At 41.5% G+C, this 19,371-nt stretch overlaps 1 protein-coding gene across 10 annotated transcripts in view; it reads right to left on the reverse strand.

Moving 5' to 3' along the window:
• Window positions 1–1,250: 1,250 nt before the first annotated feature.
• The window catches only part of LOC119463335 (catalase-like), a 75,686-nt gene continuing 57,565 nt past the window's right edge, over window positions 1,251–19,371 (reverse strand). For 2 of the 10 annotated variants that reach the window (XR_007463544.1, XM_049656380.1), the window contains 2 exons: window positions 2,676–2,696; window positions 1,251–1,478 (listed from right to left, as the gene is read on the reverse strand). Coding sequence is in view for 4 of the 10 variants with exons in the window: in XM_049656380.1 (XP_049512337.1) it covers window positions 1,464–1,478; window positions 2,676–2,696 (36 nt within the window). In the remaining 6 variants the exon portion in view is untranslated. Of the gene's footprint in view, window positions 1,479–2,675; window positions 2,697–5,946; window positions 6,050–7,168; window positions 7,328–8,982; window positions 9,132–10,336; window positions 10,473–13,763; window positions 13,917–19,371 lie in introns of all 10 variants that reach the window. The other 8 variants (XR_007463540.1, XR_007463542.1, XM_049656379.1 and 5 more) reach the window with 8 other exon arrangements.

Consider the following 19,371-nt stretch of genomic DNA (forward strand, 5'->3'; position numbering starts at 1 on the left):
AATTTAACAAGATCAATACAGGGGCACAGAAGAGAAACTATAAATACGTCTCGAAGTGACCTTCACACAAAGAAATAAATTCTAGTGTACCTCCATTGAGTATATGTAATCAAGCCTTCTTCATTCATTTACTTGTCAACTTGATTATAGTCAAGTAAACATGCTTTTGTGAAGGAAAAAAATGATGACACTATAACTACATTAACACCTCAACTGTGATGTAGTCACCATCACCCAGGGCATAAATCAATGGACCTTGCAAAACAATGGGCGGTCATCCGCAGGACGTACGCCGCTGGTAAATCCACAAGAAAACATCCACTGGGTGTCCACCGTATCCAACTGTGCAGACGTCCCCTTTTCATACCATGGATATTGCTTCCGGACGCGGACGTTCAGATCTAAATCCAATATTCACGGGATAATTGTGGTCTATTGGGTTTTTCTGGCACAAGACCTGTCCCTTCTTTGCAGAGAGATATCACACATAAAAGCGTTTCTCTGGAGTTACTTGAATGGTAGTTATATACACTATAGTTCTGCTGTAGACACATTGATGCAAAATTGAGGACACAGCCATACATAGTGTAATGCAGACCAGAGGCTGAACCTGTGCGGTTCGAGTTCTAAAGATGCAAACATTGTACATATGTTTTGAAAATTCCCGATGCGTTCGCGAGGTATCCTTTTCACTGAAAGTGAATGATTGGTTCCCCACGACGCGCAGTACCACCACCACCGTCTTCGATGGTCATGCTAAAGTGGTACCATGCAAAAGAGAGAGAGCGCTACTGGAAGATAGCCCGGTATGACTCCAATGATTCTTGGGGAGGGGGCTTGGAGCCATAACAAGAGATGCATAACAGCAACATTGATGAAACAGTTTAGACTGCAGTAGTCTCAAAACTGTTTTCATTCATCTACGATAAAAATAGAGAAAACGAGGGTCGAATTTTCACGTTTCTAGTTTTGCACCTAAATGAAAGTTTCACGGCATTGTGTCCGTGCGACGTCACCGACTGAAAAGTATTTTGTTGCAGTCGGCAGTTTTGAAGCAAAAGTGCTTTTCGTGACTTCGCTATAGGTTGAACCTCTCGTTTCCTTAGAATGCGATGCGGTCATTCACCTACAAAAAATTGCGCCCGAGTAGACATCCATCAAAATATGCGATGTCACAGCGACGTAGGTCTGTAAATCAATTTGTTGTGCATTGATAATGGCTAGGTAAGGAGTAGAGCTACAGACAAAAAAAAAGAGCAAACAAATGTTTATTGACCAGCAACAAGAAGAAAAGGGAAGTATAACAATCAAGTTAAGTAAAGGACACCATAGCAGCAGTGCTGGTGAGTAACGTGACGCAGCGCCCGTGAAACAGCAACAGTTATTGGCAGCAGATTAAGGCCTATGTGCACCATCTCCCAGGATGAAGTAGCTCAGTGAAGGGTTCATGTAGTAGATGATCCTCAAAGTTTCGCGCTCTGCAAAGAAAACAGATTTCAATCAGGAAAAACTGCACAGCCAATACCCACTAACAGCAGTGTCTTCCTTTAAAGAGAAAAAATAACTAAAGAAAAATTGCATAAGGAGCCGCACATTGCATAAGGAACCAGAATTGGCATGCACAGCACACAAGTACTGAAAAGAATTCCAGGGAGCGAGACTGTTGTCACGATGCTGAAATTAAGTGCAAAGCAAGCGATTCTGGTGGCGACTGTTGCAAATTGCATACTGTGGCAATTTCTTCCAATGTATTTGAATTCTAAAAAAAAAATTCCAGCAATGACAGGCTACCTGTAAAAAGTTTTATCACAAAACAATTCCTTGCAAAATTGCCAGTGACCATATTGTGCTTCAGAAATTATTTCTAAGCAAGAGGACAGCTTGTTGCAAGTATATGGTTAGCGTGCAAGCTCAGGTGCCTTGTTTACATTTCAGTAACAAATGCATACCAAATGAGAAATAATGTCTATTCATGGAAGTAAACACAAAAGTGAATGCGATAGCACTGCAGAGGCACCGCAAAATGAAGTGCATTTGTTTTATGCTTGGTCAACCTGCAGTGCAGTGATGTTACCACAACCGTAAGCACTGTGCAAATGCTTTGCGCATGAAAAAGAAAAATACAGGCGAAACATTGTTACATGAAATGGGTTCTTGCATACTGAATATAACCAATTAATCACAGTACCCCTGGAAGTTCGCATAAGAAACCCATGAATTTAGAATCTGCATAATGAAATAAACTTGTCCTATAAATTGTTGTAAACAATAAATATAATTGAATGAATACAAGATTTTTATTTCCTCCAACTTCTTTACAGCGAGTTTTTACTGTATTTCAAGTTTGCTTAATACCTATGTTGCCAAAAATTGTAAATTAGACAGGACAGGGTATTTCTGGATGCTTATGCACTGAAGTAAGAATATATAGAGCTTTGAATTTGCTATGAGCATATCGAGCTATGATGGTTGCTCTGAAAAGTTGATAAATACACTTCAATTGAAGTTATACATACCAAAATCAATACCAAATTGTGCAGAGCATTCCATGTTCTTAAAATTTTTTTCTTCCAATAAGTGCAACTAAGGTGCTAAACTAAGGTGCAATTAGGGTGCTAAACTAAGGTGCAATTAAGGTGTAGTGGGTGCAAAACAGCAAAAGAAAGTTCACTTACAGCTGTGTTGCTGGAGCGGCGCTTTAATACAAGAAAACATGATTGGCATCTTACTTTCATGTGTGAAAACATTCGGAAAACAAATGTTGAAGCAGTGACCACTCAAGGACAAGCAGTGGCATCAAAAAATTAGCATGTTGTCAAGCCTTTCCGCTTTGCGACGTCGCCATGCTTGTGCTACGAATGTGCCAAGCAGTGCAGGCATGGCTCATATGGATGTTTACATCAAGCGAATAGCTTGAAGGAAAATACAATGCGAAAACAAAGCAGGAGTTCATGTGAAATGTAGTACTACATTGATCCTGACATTTATCAGAACTTCAGTGAAAGTTGGGCACATGGTGTTGCTTAACAGTGCATTAAAATAAGAGTATTAATTATATATACTTCTACGTTCAATCTCCGATAAACTGAGCCAAGTGTTGCACTGAAAGTGCTTCTCGTTAGGTCAGGAGGCAGAACTCACGTTTTCTTTGAAACATTCCCTACTACAAAATTGGGTTTCCAATATGCAGCCTGCGTGCATTTTATTAGCGAGAAATGTTTAAAGTGGCTCAAATTGAAACTTTTCTCATGGGCAGGCAAAATCCTTTGAAGAAAAAAAAAATAGTACAAGCATTGTTGCCAGCATTAACAGTATGCATAAAGAGAACCAGAAATTATGTTCAGTCATAAAAATTAAGTCACTGCATAATGCAGTTAAGCATAATTGTTTTTGCTTGTGTCATTCAAATGCTACCAAAAAAAAGCGTCTTCCAACCATTCTCATCTGCCACACTCCACTCATTAGCCCACAAGATAGAAACTTTGCAAATGCTCTATTTGGTTCTTTGACTCTCTGTATGTTGAATACTATCTCCGTATCTCAATTAGCAGTTTGTACTTTGACTGTCATTTACATCACTCTGTAATGTAATGTGCAAAGTCTTTCCTAATACAGATTGAAGCTAAACAAGCTTGTTTGTTTCTGCAGTGTATTTATGACCTGTTGCAATGACAAAGAGCCAACATCTGTGCAACAGTGACTGTGGGATTAAAATAATGTGCCCGTGCAAATTGTTCTGTACTAGCGAGTGACCATTTCGCATGCAAGCAGGTTAATGTGTAATTTTCTGTGCGAAATAGGCAATTCGCGACTCCAGCTTTCCTACACAAGAACTCGTACTGGGGAAAAAGTTGAACATGCTTTTATTAATTATATATTCTTTGTTCATTTTTGCACCAGCAAAAATTACTAATAAATTATACCAAGCGTAATTATGACACTAATCCTGTTTCTACATAAATTACTTCGTTTAGGACTCAGGACATGAATAAAAACATTTCAATAAAGTCACGTGAAATCAGGAATGACTGTCCTATCAGCAAAAAAAAAAAAAAAGAAGGTTATGGTTACATGACAACTATTGTAACGTGCCAGCCGACATTACTCTTTCAAGTTGCAAATGGATTATAGGCAGCAAAGTAAAATGTCACGGTGACGGATATTTCGACAAGCTCTAATGTGAAAGCATGGTTAGACAAAATATGTACTCCGAGAAAAAAGTTCAGAGACTGCTCTTGCTTCAATGGGAGTCTTGAAAGTATCACGCCCAGTGAAGCATAGAGACATACACAGTCTAAACAAGTCGATAGGCTTCTGTGCAAACAACAGCCCGTGACTGTCGTGCAGTGAAAGAAGGCTCTTAAAATTCTGTCACTCCTAAAGAGAGCCACTGCATTTTTGCAGCAGTCGTTACTGCAGTCTCAACTTTCAGGATCTCGTGTCTAGGTTCTCGCTGGAGCCGCGAACAGTGGACAGCTGTTTCCAGCATGCAGGGAGCTTGCCGGGGTGTGCTGGACATAACCAGTGGCTAAGCAGTGCTGAAATTTGTTTATGGGGGGGGTGGCTCACCAACTGCAAGCTGCTGTTTCGATACCATGCGTTCTAGGTTTTTCCTAGAGCGATCCCAAGAAATGGCCTCATGAACCACGGTTTTAACTGGTACAGAAAAGTGGACAGTGCATGCATGAACATAGGCAACCGTCAACTTGCACAGTTCGAATGAGACAAGCACAAACCTTAAATATATGTGCACCTGACAAAACAAGGAAGTTTTTGAAGATTTAAGAAAAGCAACAATGCACTATCCAACCGTATACTCAGCAATAGGAGTGTCGGAATTATATCTTTCAAATAATGCCTAGAATATTGCCCTATTTGATTATGTCCTCAAACTGAATATTCACTATTCATAATTCAGATTCTTCTAATAGTTTTTGAATACTTCACATCACCGATTGTGTGGGATCAAACATGAAATTGAAGCAAAAATGTTATAACTGTCATACCATCCATAGTGGCCCTAACGTACTAGAGCACATCACATCACACAGCAACCCAGGCTTTTCTGACACCACCACGATCAACCATAATAAAATTTTGTCTAGATGTGGAATTCGGCAGTGGGTATTGTTTGGTATTTGATACAATAACGGCGCCACGTGCCATAACCATACGACTTGAAGGCACCTTTTTTTTTTTTTTTAACTCTGCCATCGCCACAGACAGCACACATTGATGGTTTGGTCACAAAGGTATACACAGATGTTAATTGGCCCCCAAAGCTGCCCAATGCATGACTGCGTATGGTCCAAAGAGCCTCAAGTTTACTAACGAACTGCTTAGTTGTTCCTCATGTTCCCTTTGCGCTTTTAGTAAAGCATGATTTTTAATGTGCAGTGCAATGACAGACTTCCTAATGTTGCAAATGCCAAGATGTCAAAATTGATATTAATGCTTAAAAGGCAGCACATTTACAAGCTATTGTACAAATATTTGATAGGCGTCTGGCCCTACTATTAGATCTGTATTTGATTCAATCTCAAGAATCGATATTTGCACACCCCAGCCAAGCAATAAATGCAGTCTATTGCTGAGGCTATATGCATGCCAAAGAATACCTTTCAGCATTTCATTACAGGTTGTCCTCATGCTGACTTGCAAGTTCAGTGTGAAATAAAACACTGCTGCTCAATGCAGGTATGTCTTCAGCAGAATAGTGGGCCACAGAATGAACTTGTGTAGTGCAGTTGTTTGCAAGAATCGGAGGTACGAGCATATCATCTCAACATCTTCAGCTCCCCATGCATGTAACGAACATGCCAAATCAAAAATGCTGTTTCTGAAAGGACTGCGTCAATATTTGCAAGCATGCCTTAACTCCTTTGTTCCATGCACCCAAAGCTTGTGCCTGCGTTTGTAAATATTCCCCACACATACATTACATACCAAGAACCAGGTCTCAGAATTAATGGCTTTGCTTCAGTCGAGCGCAAAGTTGTCGCTACTTTGGGAAAAATCGATTTGGAAACACATTCTTCACTGAAGAAGACTGAAAGATAAATTATGTTACATCAAAATGAAAACAGGGAATGGGAGGGAGGCAGGGTAAGCGGCCAAGGAGCTGTAGTCTATGTCCACACGAGTGGGCATAATGCAAACTGTTTCAGTCCAAGGATGCTTAATTGCAATGAAGGAAATGCACGTGTTGTATATATTTAAGAAATTCAAGAGTGCTCGAACTGGAGAACTGATGCAAGGTCACCAGAGCTTGCAACATCCCCAAAAAGATAAGCTGAAATGTCACCTATGCCTTAAACGAGAGTTCTCTCGGAACATACAACTTCTACAAAAAAAATTTGAAGTCGTGGTGCAATTGCATTGTTTAGAAGTACTACCGAGTAGCAAGAGCGAGTCACTCGGAACACAACAGATATGAAGCAATCACCGCCGTATAAAATGTTGAGCATTTTCAGAGAGCGCAACTAAGTTCTTAACGATAGGCGTGAGTATGTTAAACATTTTGCAAAGACCATACAAGCATGCTAGCAATAGCTGACACAGGCATTTGCATGGAAATATAACTTCTTGAAGTTTAGTAAGCACTTTGAGAGCACCTTAAATATTTGCTCTCATGTAATTATTACGGCAGAAGTAACTTATTTTAAACTCTGTAATCTCGCTTCGCTCCATATCTTGTTTCAGATGGCTTGAAACTAATATAAGCATTAAACTAACATAAACCGACATTTTCAGTACAGCATATGCACAGCATGGTTTCCTAAAAGTATGGTAGACTTGCTTGAAAAGCACATGCTTTAATTGGGAAACATGTCTTGCTTTCCGAAGGATAAGATTGAGTCCCCCAATGTAGTTTCCCCAGACTGTTGCTTGTACACAAGGCCAGTGGCAATATTTTTTGTCATGGCTTTGATGCTATCGAGAGTTCCGTGGAGCTGGTCGAGGTGACATTGAAACCTAATGAATCTGCACTAGGTCACAAATAGGTTCATTTATTATTATTTGCATTTATTGTTATTCAGAGCCTGTTGTATGCTGCAAAAATGCAACAGAAAGGTGCATTATATGATAACCAGCTTTATGTAACAGCTTTGAACCACAAGCACGGCAGCGGACAATGGCGAAACGCAGTTGGTGCAGGTGGACTCACCTGCACGAGCTTTTCAAGCTTCTTGGCGATCTGGCCACCGCATTCGGGGTGTGCCTTGGTGAAGTTTGTTACAGCCCGCTGGCGGATGAAGTCCTGAGCATCCTTCAGGTGGTTGGCAATGTTGGAGGTCAAGCGGTCCCTTTCCTCAGCACTCAGCATCTGTGACACAGAAGATGAAAGAAGATATTTGTAGTCGGACGTAGCTTGTAACAAAAAAAATGAGGCATAAGAAAGTGTTTGCAATCTGCAGTGGCTGCGACTTCACTATTGTGAAAAATCTGCCTCCCGTTGCCTCACCAAATCTCTTCATGCAACAGAAACTACAAAAGCAAGGCATTCAGAATTAGCGTAAATGACATATTTATTCGAATCTAAGCAGATAGATTAAGAAACACGTCTCGAAACTCCAGGGTTGGCTTAGGTTCGAGGATTTTGTTGGGAGTAACTGAAATGGAGAAATGATACTCAGCTAGTGTCCCCACAAAAAGATTTTTTATCCATCGCAATACACTGGGCAGGCAACTGAAGCACAGGCAAAAGCATGCCATTTTGACTGTTTTGAGTGCATTCTAAAATTTTCTTCTGCCATGCTAAAGCCGCTTCATCCCCACGTCAACCTGGTCGGCAGAAACGAGTATGGAGGGGCTTTAGAGCATGCTGTGTGGACGTGCATAGGTTGGATTGCCACAGCCTGTGACAGCATTCAAGAAGATCCAATTAAATATGCATCTTGAATGTGCATCTTGAATGTGCCTAATGGCACCGAGTGCATTTGAAGAAGATGACAAAGAGCCCAGCTATGGCGACGGTGAGCGAGCTTGGACAATTTTGTCACTGGCGGGGACGCTGGTACTACTTATCTCAGTGGACCTGCTTTCGACGATTTTTTTTTTTTACTTTCCGACATTCTAAATTTTGAGGCTCGGCTAGAGCTGAGGCTGGCTTAGATTCGAATAAATACGGCAACTAATAGTGTTGCATTTTTTTTTTTCTTGGGTCCACGCTTTCTACACACAACATTTCAAACAATGAATTGTTACCAGCTCACTTAGCTTCATGGACTTAGTTGACAAGATTCAGCTCAGTGGTGAGCACCTAGCATATCGCCAACTAAAGCAGCGATTTTTTCGAGGAGCCCCTGAGCAGTAACCAACATGATCAGCCATTCCGACATCACGGAGGGCTTAAGTTGTGAACACAGTTTATAGATGTACAAGTAGTTTTTCATGAAAGAAAAAGTTTGCCTTTGCAGTGGCATAGTAGACACCTTCGAAACGAGAATCAGTAAATATCCCAACCAAAAGTTAGGAAGCCTCGGATATAACCTGCAACGCACAAAAACACCTGAATATGCTGCACATATTATCAATGACCAATTAGTGAATAATACTGCGGTGGAACTTGGCAGGAGATTTCGCACAATTTTACAGGTACTCCTTTATTGGATGTATGCATGTGTCGATTAATCACACACTGCACAAGGCTTGCAGTCGGAACATGCCAGAATGAACGAAATAAAGCTTCCAAAAGAAACTTCGTATGCAAAATTTGTACTTTTAGATCCTCTAGGTTTCTGGAGAGGCCTTATTAGGCACCAAACTATATTGAGAAAATGAACAAGCTTCAGAACATTAGTGTTCCAATGTTCATTAGAATCAATGAAAAAGATGGTCCACAAGAGGATGGAGGCTTTAAGTGGTTAATAGTCGTTGAACAAGGATTGTCGCTGGAGCCAGTGAAATTCTTTGTTCAATCGGCAGTCAATAAGCAGCTAGCCAAGCAGCTACATGTACACAAAGTGTGCAGTTTCGAACCTTCCAGAAGTTGCCTGGCTGAGTGAAGTTGTCCTCGTCACCACTGTTCCAACGGTCAACATCACCAGAAACTGGGAAGCTGTGCTCCTTCAGCTTGGGGTTATCCACCGGTCCAGAGAAGCTGTTTGGGAAGTAGTTTGGTGCTCCATCTACGAACAGCCCCAATGAGAAGGAGATGACAGTCAGTACATCTGGCAACAATTCAGATAACACAAATACTGTGTTCCAAGGTTTTGCACTATAATAAAGCTACATCACAGGAACAATAGTTCGGCTGTCCATGCCCTTTTAATGATATCAAAGTAAATTTGCACGTGGCAATTTACAGGCATCACTTGTAGATGACTTCTCGAGGACACATTTGGTTCCCAACAAACCAAATTGCGAATGAAGCAATGTATTAAGCATTCGTGAATGCATAGGAATAACTTGCATCAAATGCTTAATCTGATACAAGTGGCTACTTGATACCTATAACCGTAAATTTTGGAAATGTCACAGCTGCACATGCAGTGACCCGATAAAGAAATTGTAAACTTTTTTGTAAATATCAACATTTACAAAGAATGTCATTTGTTTGCGATTCATGTTATGGCTTGTGCTAACCGCATTTATTCCATTATAAGGCGGTTACGATAGTAAGGTGAGGGTACAGTTATGGGGGACCGAAGAAACAAACTTATGCACATTAATATAAGGCGATTAAGAGAAGCCGCTGCAACACTGCAACCATGAAATGAGGGAAGAGAGCTTCAACACGCAGAGGCGGGGACAGGGAGTTCCTTACGAGATAATGGAACTGGATTTGCGGGAACTTTCCTTTGAGGTGCGGCTTATCGGCAGCGTGCGCTGCAATGTCGCGAAGCCACACTGGAAGACAAAATTCGCACTGCCGTGATGCCACACCACAAAGCAAAATTGATACATAACCGCACTCCACCTTTACTCATTCTCGGTGCGGGTTTTACGCAAGAAAATATGGTACAGCATCACTTGCCAAATTATTACAATCTGCGCTGCACATTAAAACCTGGATCGCTAAGAATGTGGCATCGATGCCACCATATTGAAAAGGAACTGAATATCAGCCTTGCACATAGAGACTGAGGCCAAGGATTCTGGGATAAAACATTCCCTTATATTCTAACAAATATAGTATTGGTGTGTATTAGGACAGGCAAAGAAACTTCTGGATCCTAGCAGATGTTCATTTATGTATGTGAATCACACACTGTAATACAGAAGTTCAAATATGTTACACGCGTATGAATAATATTGCTCCCTACTACAAATACAGTTATGTCATGCTTTACTTTACCAATAAGTGGTGCACCTCAAAGAATAAAGAGCGTACCTTGTTCCTTCACAGCCATAAAACCATCGCGCTCGTAGTTGGCTGTGCGTGCCTTGTAGGGGCAGTTCACCGGGATCTGCAAGAAGTTGGGTCCAAGGCGGTGCCTGTGCGTGTCGCTGTAGGAGAACAGACGTCCCTGTGAAAGACATGGAAAAAAAGAGATTATCTCGTAAGCTGTGTTGCTCAAATTAGTGGAGGAATGAGATCCACAAAATACGGAATCTCACATCATAGCTCGAGGCTTAACCCTTTCCCTACTGACAACAAGCCAGTCTATATCATTTGAATTCGTACCGCTCATAGCAAGTATGGATTCTGGGCCTGTCCAAACTAAATTTGCAAAGAAAAGTTTGGCTTCACTGAACATACGATAATTCAGCTTCACTGCATGCATTTTTTTCTATGTTACCTGATCGGTAACTCGATAGAGCAACATGTGTTTGTACTGGCAACCGGCTTTCCAAAATGACATCGTCTCGTGGAGGCTCCGATTGACGAGAACTCTAGATCTAAACCTCGCAGAAAGGATGCAAATCTTGAGCTGCTCATGTCCTGACCCGTCAACTACGTCATGCACATGCCGCCAACTGCTAAAAGTGAAAAGTAAATAAATGAGACTGTGCTCAAAGCTACCTCAGGTCAACCGCAGAGAAGTACTCGGATGGAAATGAGGACCTGCTGTGAAGTGTGCTGTGAAGTGTGAAGGGTGCTGCATAGCACAGTGCACTCAACCTTTTCCAAGGTTGCCCTCTGTGAGGTACACTTCAAAGCAAAGTAATTAAATTAAATTCTGGGGTTTTACATGCCAAAACCAGAATATGATTATGAGGCATGCTGTAGTGGGGGACATCGGGTTAATTTTGTCCACCTGGGGTTCTTTAACGTGCACCCAATGCACGGTACACAGGTGTTTTGTCATTTCGCCTCCGTTGAAATGCAGCCGCTGTGGCCCGTACAACTTCGCTTTGAACTTTCTCATTTATCCGAGTGATAGTAGTGCTCTAGTCTAGAGCAAAACACCTTTTCAGCTAACTTGTCATTTTGAAGCTTCACAGCGAAGTTTTTTTTATTAGTACTGCTGGTTAAGTAGCTTTGTTTTCATGCTACTTCTTTTTTCAAAGACTTCTTGGAAATAAAAGCTATCAGTATTATATTTTTAGCTCTTTCTTTAGGTATATGTTTGCTTGAATGAATAAAAACAATAGAGTTATGCAGGCCATTCTTGGTAGCAAGAAGGTTAAGACCTCCGAGCACAGCTGCCAGAGGCCAACCTCCCATGCATATCATGGACCACCATTTTCATACGTAAATGCTTCTGATCAAAGTTATTGAAAGGTTTGCCCAGGCTTTTAGCAATTCTGGAATGACAAAAAATGTAACCAGCCCATGCATCACTCTTAAGTAGACGTTATGTTAATGCATACTAGCAGGAGTTGAACAAGCAATACATATATGGTTCAATATATTAATGCTGAAGTTTATCAGTGCTTAGAAGATGTAGTGGACCAATAGGAGTATGAACATGTGTTCACTTATTGATCGGTTTAAATGCCTCAATCCCCTGCTGCTGAGCTGTGCCTATGCTCAAAGGCTAGTGGAGTAGTACTGGAGCGAAGTCAACAGTGCTGTGAAGAGAAACTATTCCAAGGTGAAATGTAACGAATGTGATAAACTGAACCAAACCTCAAACCTGAAGTATCTGAGGAATTGTGTAAGAACTGGCTAAGGCTGGCTGAAAATACTGGTTCATTTACAGTTCGATAAAAACAGTTGAGGAGCACTGATTATGTGCACTTTTACAGTCTACAGCTGCTCTTATTCTGCATTAAGTTATCTGCTTTAGTTTTCTGTGCTTAAAAAAAATAAACCTTTCCTTATTTGTTCATCTTCTGGGGTGTTCCCCAAGTCGATCTAGTTATGCAGAAAATATTGAACAATTTGATGTTGCAAATAGCCAGTATTAGATTTGAGTACAGATTCAAATGAAAAGATACTGCATCAATGCGTGAATATGCAAATATTTTGATGCCTAGTCAGCACCAGTGACATTTTCAGATCAAAGTGTGGCTCTACTCGCATCACATGCCATGAATAATTACCAAGAACTTTTATCCATGCCAAGATGAAAGATGACATAAGCACATTTTGAATGTTGAAAGACAACCATAATGGAGTGCGATGTGAAAGATACATCAGTAATTATGTTTATTGTGCCAAATCTACACATCGGCTGTAATGTAGCTCTAGATCAACTTTGGTTTTTAGGTTTGCACACATATTGACATGCTGCTGTTTCTCTTTAACAGAAGCTTTCTTAACCGAAGTAGCAGAAGCTTTCTTAACCAAAGTACACTGGGTCAATGATGTTGACAGTGCAATTAAAGATGCTGACTTGGTGGGCTTAATCTAGATACCATGCAGTGCATATGTTATGTCTTTGCAATGTTTTTATTGTAGTTTGTAATGCGGGCCAATCTTTGAGGCAGGGCAACGTTACAGCACTTGTGCATGTCACTGCATTAACCAATAGAGCTAACTAACAAGTGTCCCCAGCAGTATCTCAGCAGGAGTATCGGGGAAGCTATGGCTTGACAAGGATAACCACATTGCAATTAGTATTCCTGTAACCTCTCCTCTCCCATTCCTGTATCTTGCACATTCTGCTCCTATGAGTATGAAGCCTATGACTGGCAATCAAATCCGCAATGCGACAAGTTCATCTCATTAGCCAAGTTGGATCCTGAAAGAATTTCTAAAAGCTTTTCCTTCGTAATTTTTTTATTAATGTTTGAGAGTGAATCGAACACAAGTCAAATAATGCAAAAAGGAAATGAAATCAAATGTTGACTGGTTTTCGAATATTCAATGGCCGTTATTATAGTGCATGGTATTAAACGTTTTAGAAGCATAAATGAAGCATTAGGAAGAAATAAGTATTTCGTTCGCATGTACAGGAATCTTTAGAAAGTACGAATGATCACAGTGTTGCCAGTAAAATCTGCCTTCCTGAGCGACGTGGCCTGCTTCACTACACAAATTCTCATGTTTTATGCCTACACAGATGAAATCTGCCATTTTGCTCCAATCTTATGTGTGATTGTGTACGCTTCGAATACTGAAACTATTTGAAAACTACAATCGTATTTGCATTTATTAACGAATAGCGAGAACACCAATAGTGACTATTTGATTCAAAGACTGAATTGAATAAGACTATTTGATTTGTCATTCAAAAGTTTCAAATATTTTCACACCCCTACTGCAAACCATTCACAGCAACAGAATACTGTACTTAAGCGACTTAAAGCAACTGTCATGGAAGATGTGCAATTTGGTACCCTCCGCACATTGCAAGAAAAGCACAAGGCAGCAACGATCAAAGTATGGTGAATAGCGATAAATTAAGCCACCTGTGCAAGATGCCTACCTGAAGCATCTTGTCGGGACTGGGCTCGATGCCCGGTACAAGGTTTGCAGGACAGAAAGCAATCTGCTCCACTTCGGAGAAGTAGTTCTTCGGGTTGCGGTCCAGCACCATCTTGCCCACAGGAATCAAGGGGAACTCGCTATGAGGCCACACCTACAAAAAAAAGTTGAAGCAGCAGTGCATAAGAACTTGGTCAAGCAAGCAAAATCAACAAGGGACACGAACATAAAATGATAGTCTTCTGCAGAAATGATGTATTATGCTGAAAAACACAGAACTTTGAGGTCAAGAAAGTTTTACAAAAGAGAAAAACAGTCACCCGCCTAAGACTGACACAAACCCAAGTGCTACTCCCAAGTGAATAAGAAACAGCACTTTTTCATTTTGACTGCTCGGAGTTCTAGCTTTTGTTGAGCATACATTAATTGAAAAATTGCGTACACATACATTGAGAAACGCTATCCGCAGAGCTGGCAATCAAAATTCAAACACAATTGCACTGAGTAAAAGAATGCGCAACACGAGAGATTTAAGGATAAGTCCTGAACTGGAGCGCATGTGTGATTCATCATTTCACTGCGCATTCACTGTAGCCAGAACAGAAAGGCATCTCAGAATTTTGTGCTGTATACATCACTGCCAGAAGCACAACAAACCATAAGCACAGTTCTTTTAGGAACACTGCTCAAGTACGCATTGCAAGAAAGGCGACTTGTGCCCATTGCGGGCACAGTTGCAAAGTTCTCCTGCAGACCCCTTGCTACTGTCAAAACTAATCACTGTGCTAGAAATGCTAGCTGTTGTGTCTGAATTACTGTGCCTAATTGCTGGCCAGGTGTTCAAGCCCTGTAAACTTAAATTTACAACAGCCTAAGATCCAGGTTCTGGAGCACTTGCTTTAGTGCTAAAGATTTGATAAATTGTACATATTGTCTTGGCAGAACTTTTGATGACTGGAAGTATTCAAAGCATTCCACACGTACTGTGTTGCTTTGAAGCAATGTTTAAATATGAAACTTCTCTACTTGCTTTAGCCAAACCTGCAAGTTAACTGCATAAGCAACCTTAACTGCCAACTGTATGCAAACAATATGATGCAGTTATTTTATAGCCGTTTAGCCAGACTCAAAGCCTGGAAAGCCTGGCATAAAGAGAAATCATTCACAACTTCCTTGTGTAGCACTGTGGTGTATTATATAGCAAGATGCCACTGAACATGTGGTAGCTATACTTCAGCGTTTCACCTTTGTCAAGTCGAAAGGGGTTGAACTTCCAGGTCTTTGCCTGTTCAAAGGTCATAACTTGGATGTAGAAGGTCCAAGATGGGTACTGCTTGTTGGCGATGGCATTGTAGAGGTCACGAATGGAATAGTCGGGGTCCTTGGATGCGTATTCGTCTGCCTTCTGCACGGGCAGGTTCTTGATCTTCTGGTCAGTCTGGAATAAAGAAATACGCTTGGTCAATGCGAGGGCAATTTAGCATGTACAGTCAATGTCACTTGCAGAGTAGCTTTTGACAAGCTAGGCAAGTTGCACAAGAGAGATTAAAAATGAACTCTGGTGCTTTACCATGCTGAACATCCTACATGGGAGTCAAGTACGTGGTGATGTGGATAAGTCAAAAATATTTCACAGCCAGTCCATGCATGACCAAAGACTACATGCGAGTGAGAATTAGTGTCTAGCTGCAGGTGAGTAGCAAGTCTAATGTAGTACAGGTTGGTAGAGAGAAAAATTGAATAGCACAGTTCAGCACTTGCACCTTTTTTCTTTGAATTCAAAATACTGCGCATGTACCTAGAGGGAATTACCATACTGGCAATACATTGCAAACAGTGGAAATGCTGTGACAAAAAAAAGGGGATGGAAAGAAAATACAAAATCAAGAGAAATAAATTACGACAGCAAAAGGCGACACTAAGGACATGTGTCATTCACGAGTAGAAAATCGAAAGTCCAACCTATATCGCTTTAGGTAACCACATCGCTGGCATCACCACAAATCACGGAGAAGGACTGGCCTTTAGTGCGAGAAATGACTTATCAAATGCGGTGACAACTTGCATTGGGCAAGTTGTTCCACTCCCTGTGCAAGGAAGAAAATGTTGCAGAACCAAAGTCGGACAGTGTAACTCAAAAAGTTTTCTGCTCTTGCCTCCCCTTTGGAACTGAAGCATGGGCAGCCTTATGTAATGTTGTCAATTATGTCAATTATGTGCAACTTGCGATATGCGAGGTTGAGGTAGGAACGCCTGAAAAAGCAATGGTAAGTTACTAGGTGGTAACAAGATAAACTTTAAGGGCGGCTACACCGACAGCACGGCTGTGAATATTAGTAAAATGAGTGGCATTATTTTGAATGGCTTCCATCTTCTTAATAGTATGCTAATCAGGTACATGAAAAGTACTCGGCCTCATGCACGACAATAGTAGTACTTCAAAATTGTCATGCATCAAAAAAAAAAAAAGTTGCGTGAACACTATGATGCATTCGAAGCACTGAAAGGCAGTTACCAACCTTGTAGTGGAACTTGCAGTAGACAGCTTCGCCCTTGGAGTTGACCAGCTTGAAGGTGTGCGAGCCATAGCCATTCATGTGCCTGTAACCATCGGGGATACCACGGTCGGAGAAGAGGAACATGACCTGGTGCGTGGTCTCTGGGCGGAGGCTGATGAAGTCCCAGAACATGTCGGCATCCTGCACAAAGATAGCGAACATAACTGCCGCATATCTGCTGAAATAACCACTCCCATTTTGGGAACAGGATTCTGAGGGTGCTTGTGCTAAAACAAAATTGGCTGCAACATACATGCAATAAGCCACAGAGCTGAGTGTAATGACCAGCAAATTTCATAGAGTCATCTGATAACTTGCTGCATGGCCAGTGGTTATTTAATGCTTGCCCAGGTAAAGAATGCTCTTATTTTAAGGTGACAAAACACATATGATTTAAGTAGCTTTATCGCTAAAGGCAGCACGTCAATACAAATCGGCACATAAATTGTCGCAACAGCAGCATTGAACCCCAAATACGAAAATTACTGCTACTGATAAAGTGGTTGAATGCATAGAGCATTCAGGGATTATTTAACCCGTCGAGAAATATGAAGAAAAAGAAAGAAAGGCTTGTTTTGAAAATTCTGTAGTGGCTAAACACACATTTCCAGCACGAAAGTGCTCAATGCCACTGAGCATTATAGGGAGAGCTACCTACTGCAAGTTAAATTGCCACATTCGAAGTAGCACATCATGAGTAATTGCTTCTTGAAACAAATTTGGTGCTCCCACTCATATACGAAAAACAACAAGGCATTAGAGATTACAAAGTGTAATCGTGAGATGTAAAATACCAAAAAGGAAGTACGAATGGGTCAACACTATGGCTCCTAAAGCTACTATACTGCCAAGTTAATTAAGCTTAATTTGGATTAGACTTGCTGAAGAATTGTGCACTGAATGCATAGATTTGATTGCTATGGACAGCTGTTTTTTACTGTTAGAGCTCACCTGTCAGACGATGACAATGGACCTAATCTGTCGTATATGCCACCGTAGGCACATGCAAAAAATTCAGAAGAGTGACCAACCTTCATGTGGGTGGCCGGGTTCCGCTTCTGCGTGTGGATGAAACCTAGGGAAGAAGAATGGGTCCCGGATGAAGAAGATGGGTGTGTTGTTGCCAACAAGATCCCAGTTGCCTTCATCAGTGTAGAACTTGACGGCGAAGCCACGAGGATCACGAACAGTGTCCGCTGAGCCACTCTCTCCACCTGAGCAGACACGAGTGCAAGTATAGTTCAAATTTTGTGAGGTACTTTCACGATGCTGACTTATCGGGACAGTTCAAATGAAACAAACGTCTTGGTCTTGTGAAGATCTAAAAATATTGAACTTGTATAGGTTGGCCACTTGGAGTAATTCCAAGGTTATTCAACCCTAATACTACCACCGAAGCAGCAGCAAGCATATCGTGCATATTAATATACCAGAATAGACTAATTTTCAGTGCTGCAGCACAGTATGAAACCTTTATTTGAACTTTAATGACACTTTAAATACATGCAATGCTTGCGTTTATCCATAGTTGCACACATCTTTTGCACTCTTTTCCATCTAAATGCTTACAAGTGAGCAAGTAAACTTACACAGGATGGCTCTCTGATCTAGGGAGCTCATAAGCGTGTCTCAACCTGTAGGTTAGGTCCTGTGGAATACTGTACAATATGTCAATCAACTATGCAAAGCGAGTTATGCTACCATTTAAAGTATAGTTCAACTCTAACTCTGACGCACTTCAAGAAGCTCGAGTAAATGTCTTTCCAAACGAAAGGCATAAAGGGTGCCTTCAGTGAGAGTACTGCAGTGCTGTCAACTTTGTTTCAACAATACAAAGTCCCTTCAAACGTTCAATCTGATGGCATTTTACAATTGAGTAGATATTCGCACCCGCTGGAATCTAAACCATATCTTTTGTACCTGACCTTAATAATCTGACCTTAATAGGATCTGCAAAATTATTATAATTATCCGGCGGGCTGAGCTCAATAAAAAGACAAACCGTCTAAACACCACTGCTTTATTTGGCAGTATTTTCCCCGATGTTATCATTCTCAAATCAATGCATACCAAATTTGTATGGGTTCATATTACAAAACAATGTCCCCCAAATCTGAGGCGCACCAGGTTTCAAGTAGCATGCCTACGATTCTGGCAATGACAAATAATCTGAAACCTGTAGAGTTTTATTTTATTTCAAGAAACCCCTAAAGGCCCTCACAACGACAGTACAGTAAAACCTAGTTAATTCGGAAAATCTGTTAATTCGGACTCGTCCTCTAGAGTCCCGGCCGGCTTATGCATTATTCAATGACATCAAACTCTCGTTAATTCGCACTACTTTCACTCTCTCCACCTGAGCGAAGAGCGCCGCAAATGTGCGACGCAAAAGAGCAAGAATGGCACTAGCACCCCACCCGAAACGAAGCAGCGGAGTCCGCATCGCCACGGCCATCAGTTATATCGTACGTGAATCACAGCAACGCCGGAACGCTTCGAGCCTATTTGCGTATTTAAAGCCTATTTTTGCGTTTACCGCCGCGCATAACACCGCGTTGGCCGCGGGCTTTCGTAACTGCGTAGTCGTCATACACAATCGCGTCGACAGCGGCCGCGGTTTTCTCCGCAGCGGTTGCGGCGAGCAGTAGTTTCTCGGTACGCGCGTCGGCCGCGTGTTTAGAAAACTGCGAAGTCGTTATCCATGATCGCGTTGATAGCGACCGCGGTTTCGTCCTCAATTGTTGCAGCGAATGATAGTTTCGTTCAGACTCGATGCGTGTGTCGGGCGCGTGCCTTCCGCACCGCAAAGTCGCCGTTCATAAGCGCGTCGATAGCGGCCACGGTTTTTGACGCAGCGGTTGCGGCAAACAGTTGTTTCGTTTTGACACGGTGCAAAGCTGTCGAGCTTGAAGAGCACGGCTACATCGCGATTATGTTTATGTTTTCGCCAGCTCACTGGCGAAAACGTAATAGTACAAAGCGCGTCGCAAATGAAGGTACGCGAGCCGCGAAGAAAGTGGCGAGGCCTCGATCGCCGCTGCGGAGCCAGTG

This window comes from Dermacentor silvarum, chromosome 9, assembly GCF_013339745.2.
Source record: "Dermacentor silvarum isolate Dsil-2018 chromosome 9, BIME_Dsil_1.4, whole genome shotgun sequence".
In the NCBI taxonomy this organism is placed as follows: Eukaryota; Metazoa; Arthropoda; class Arachnida; order Ixodida; family Ixodidae; genus Dermacentor; species Dermacentor silvarum.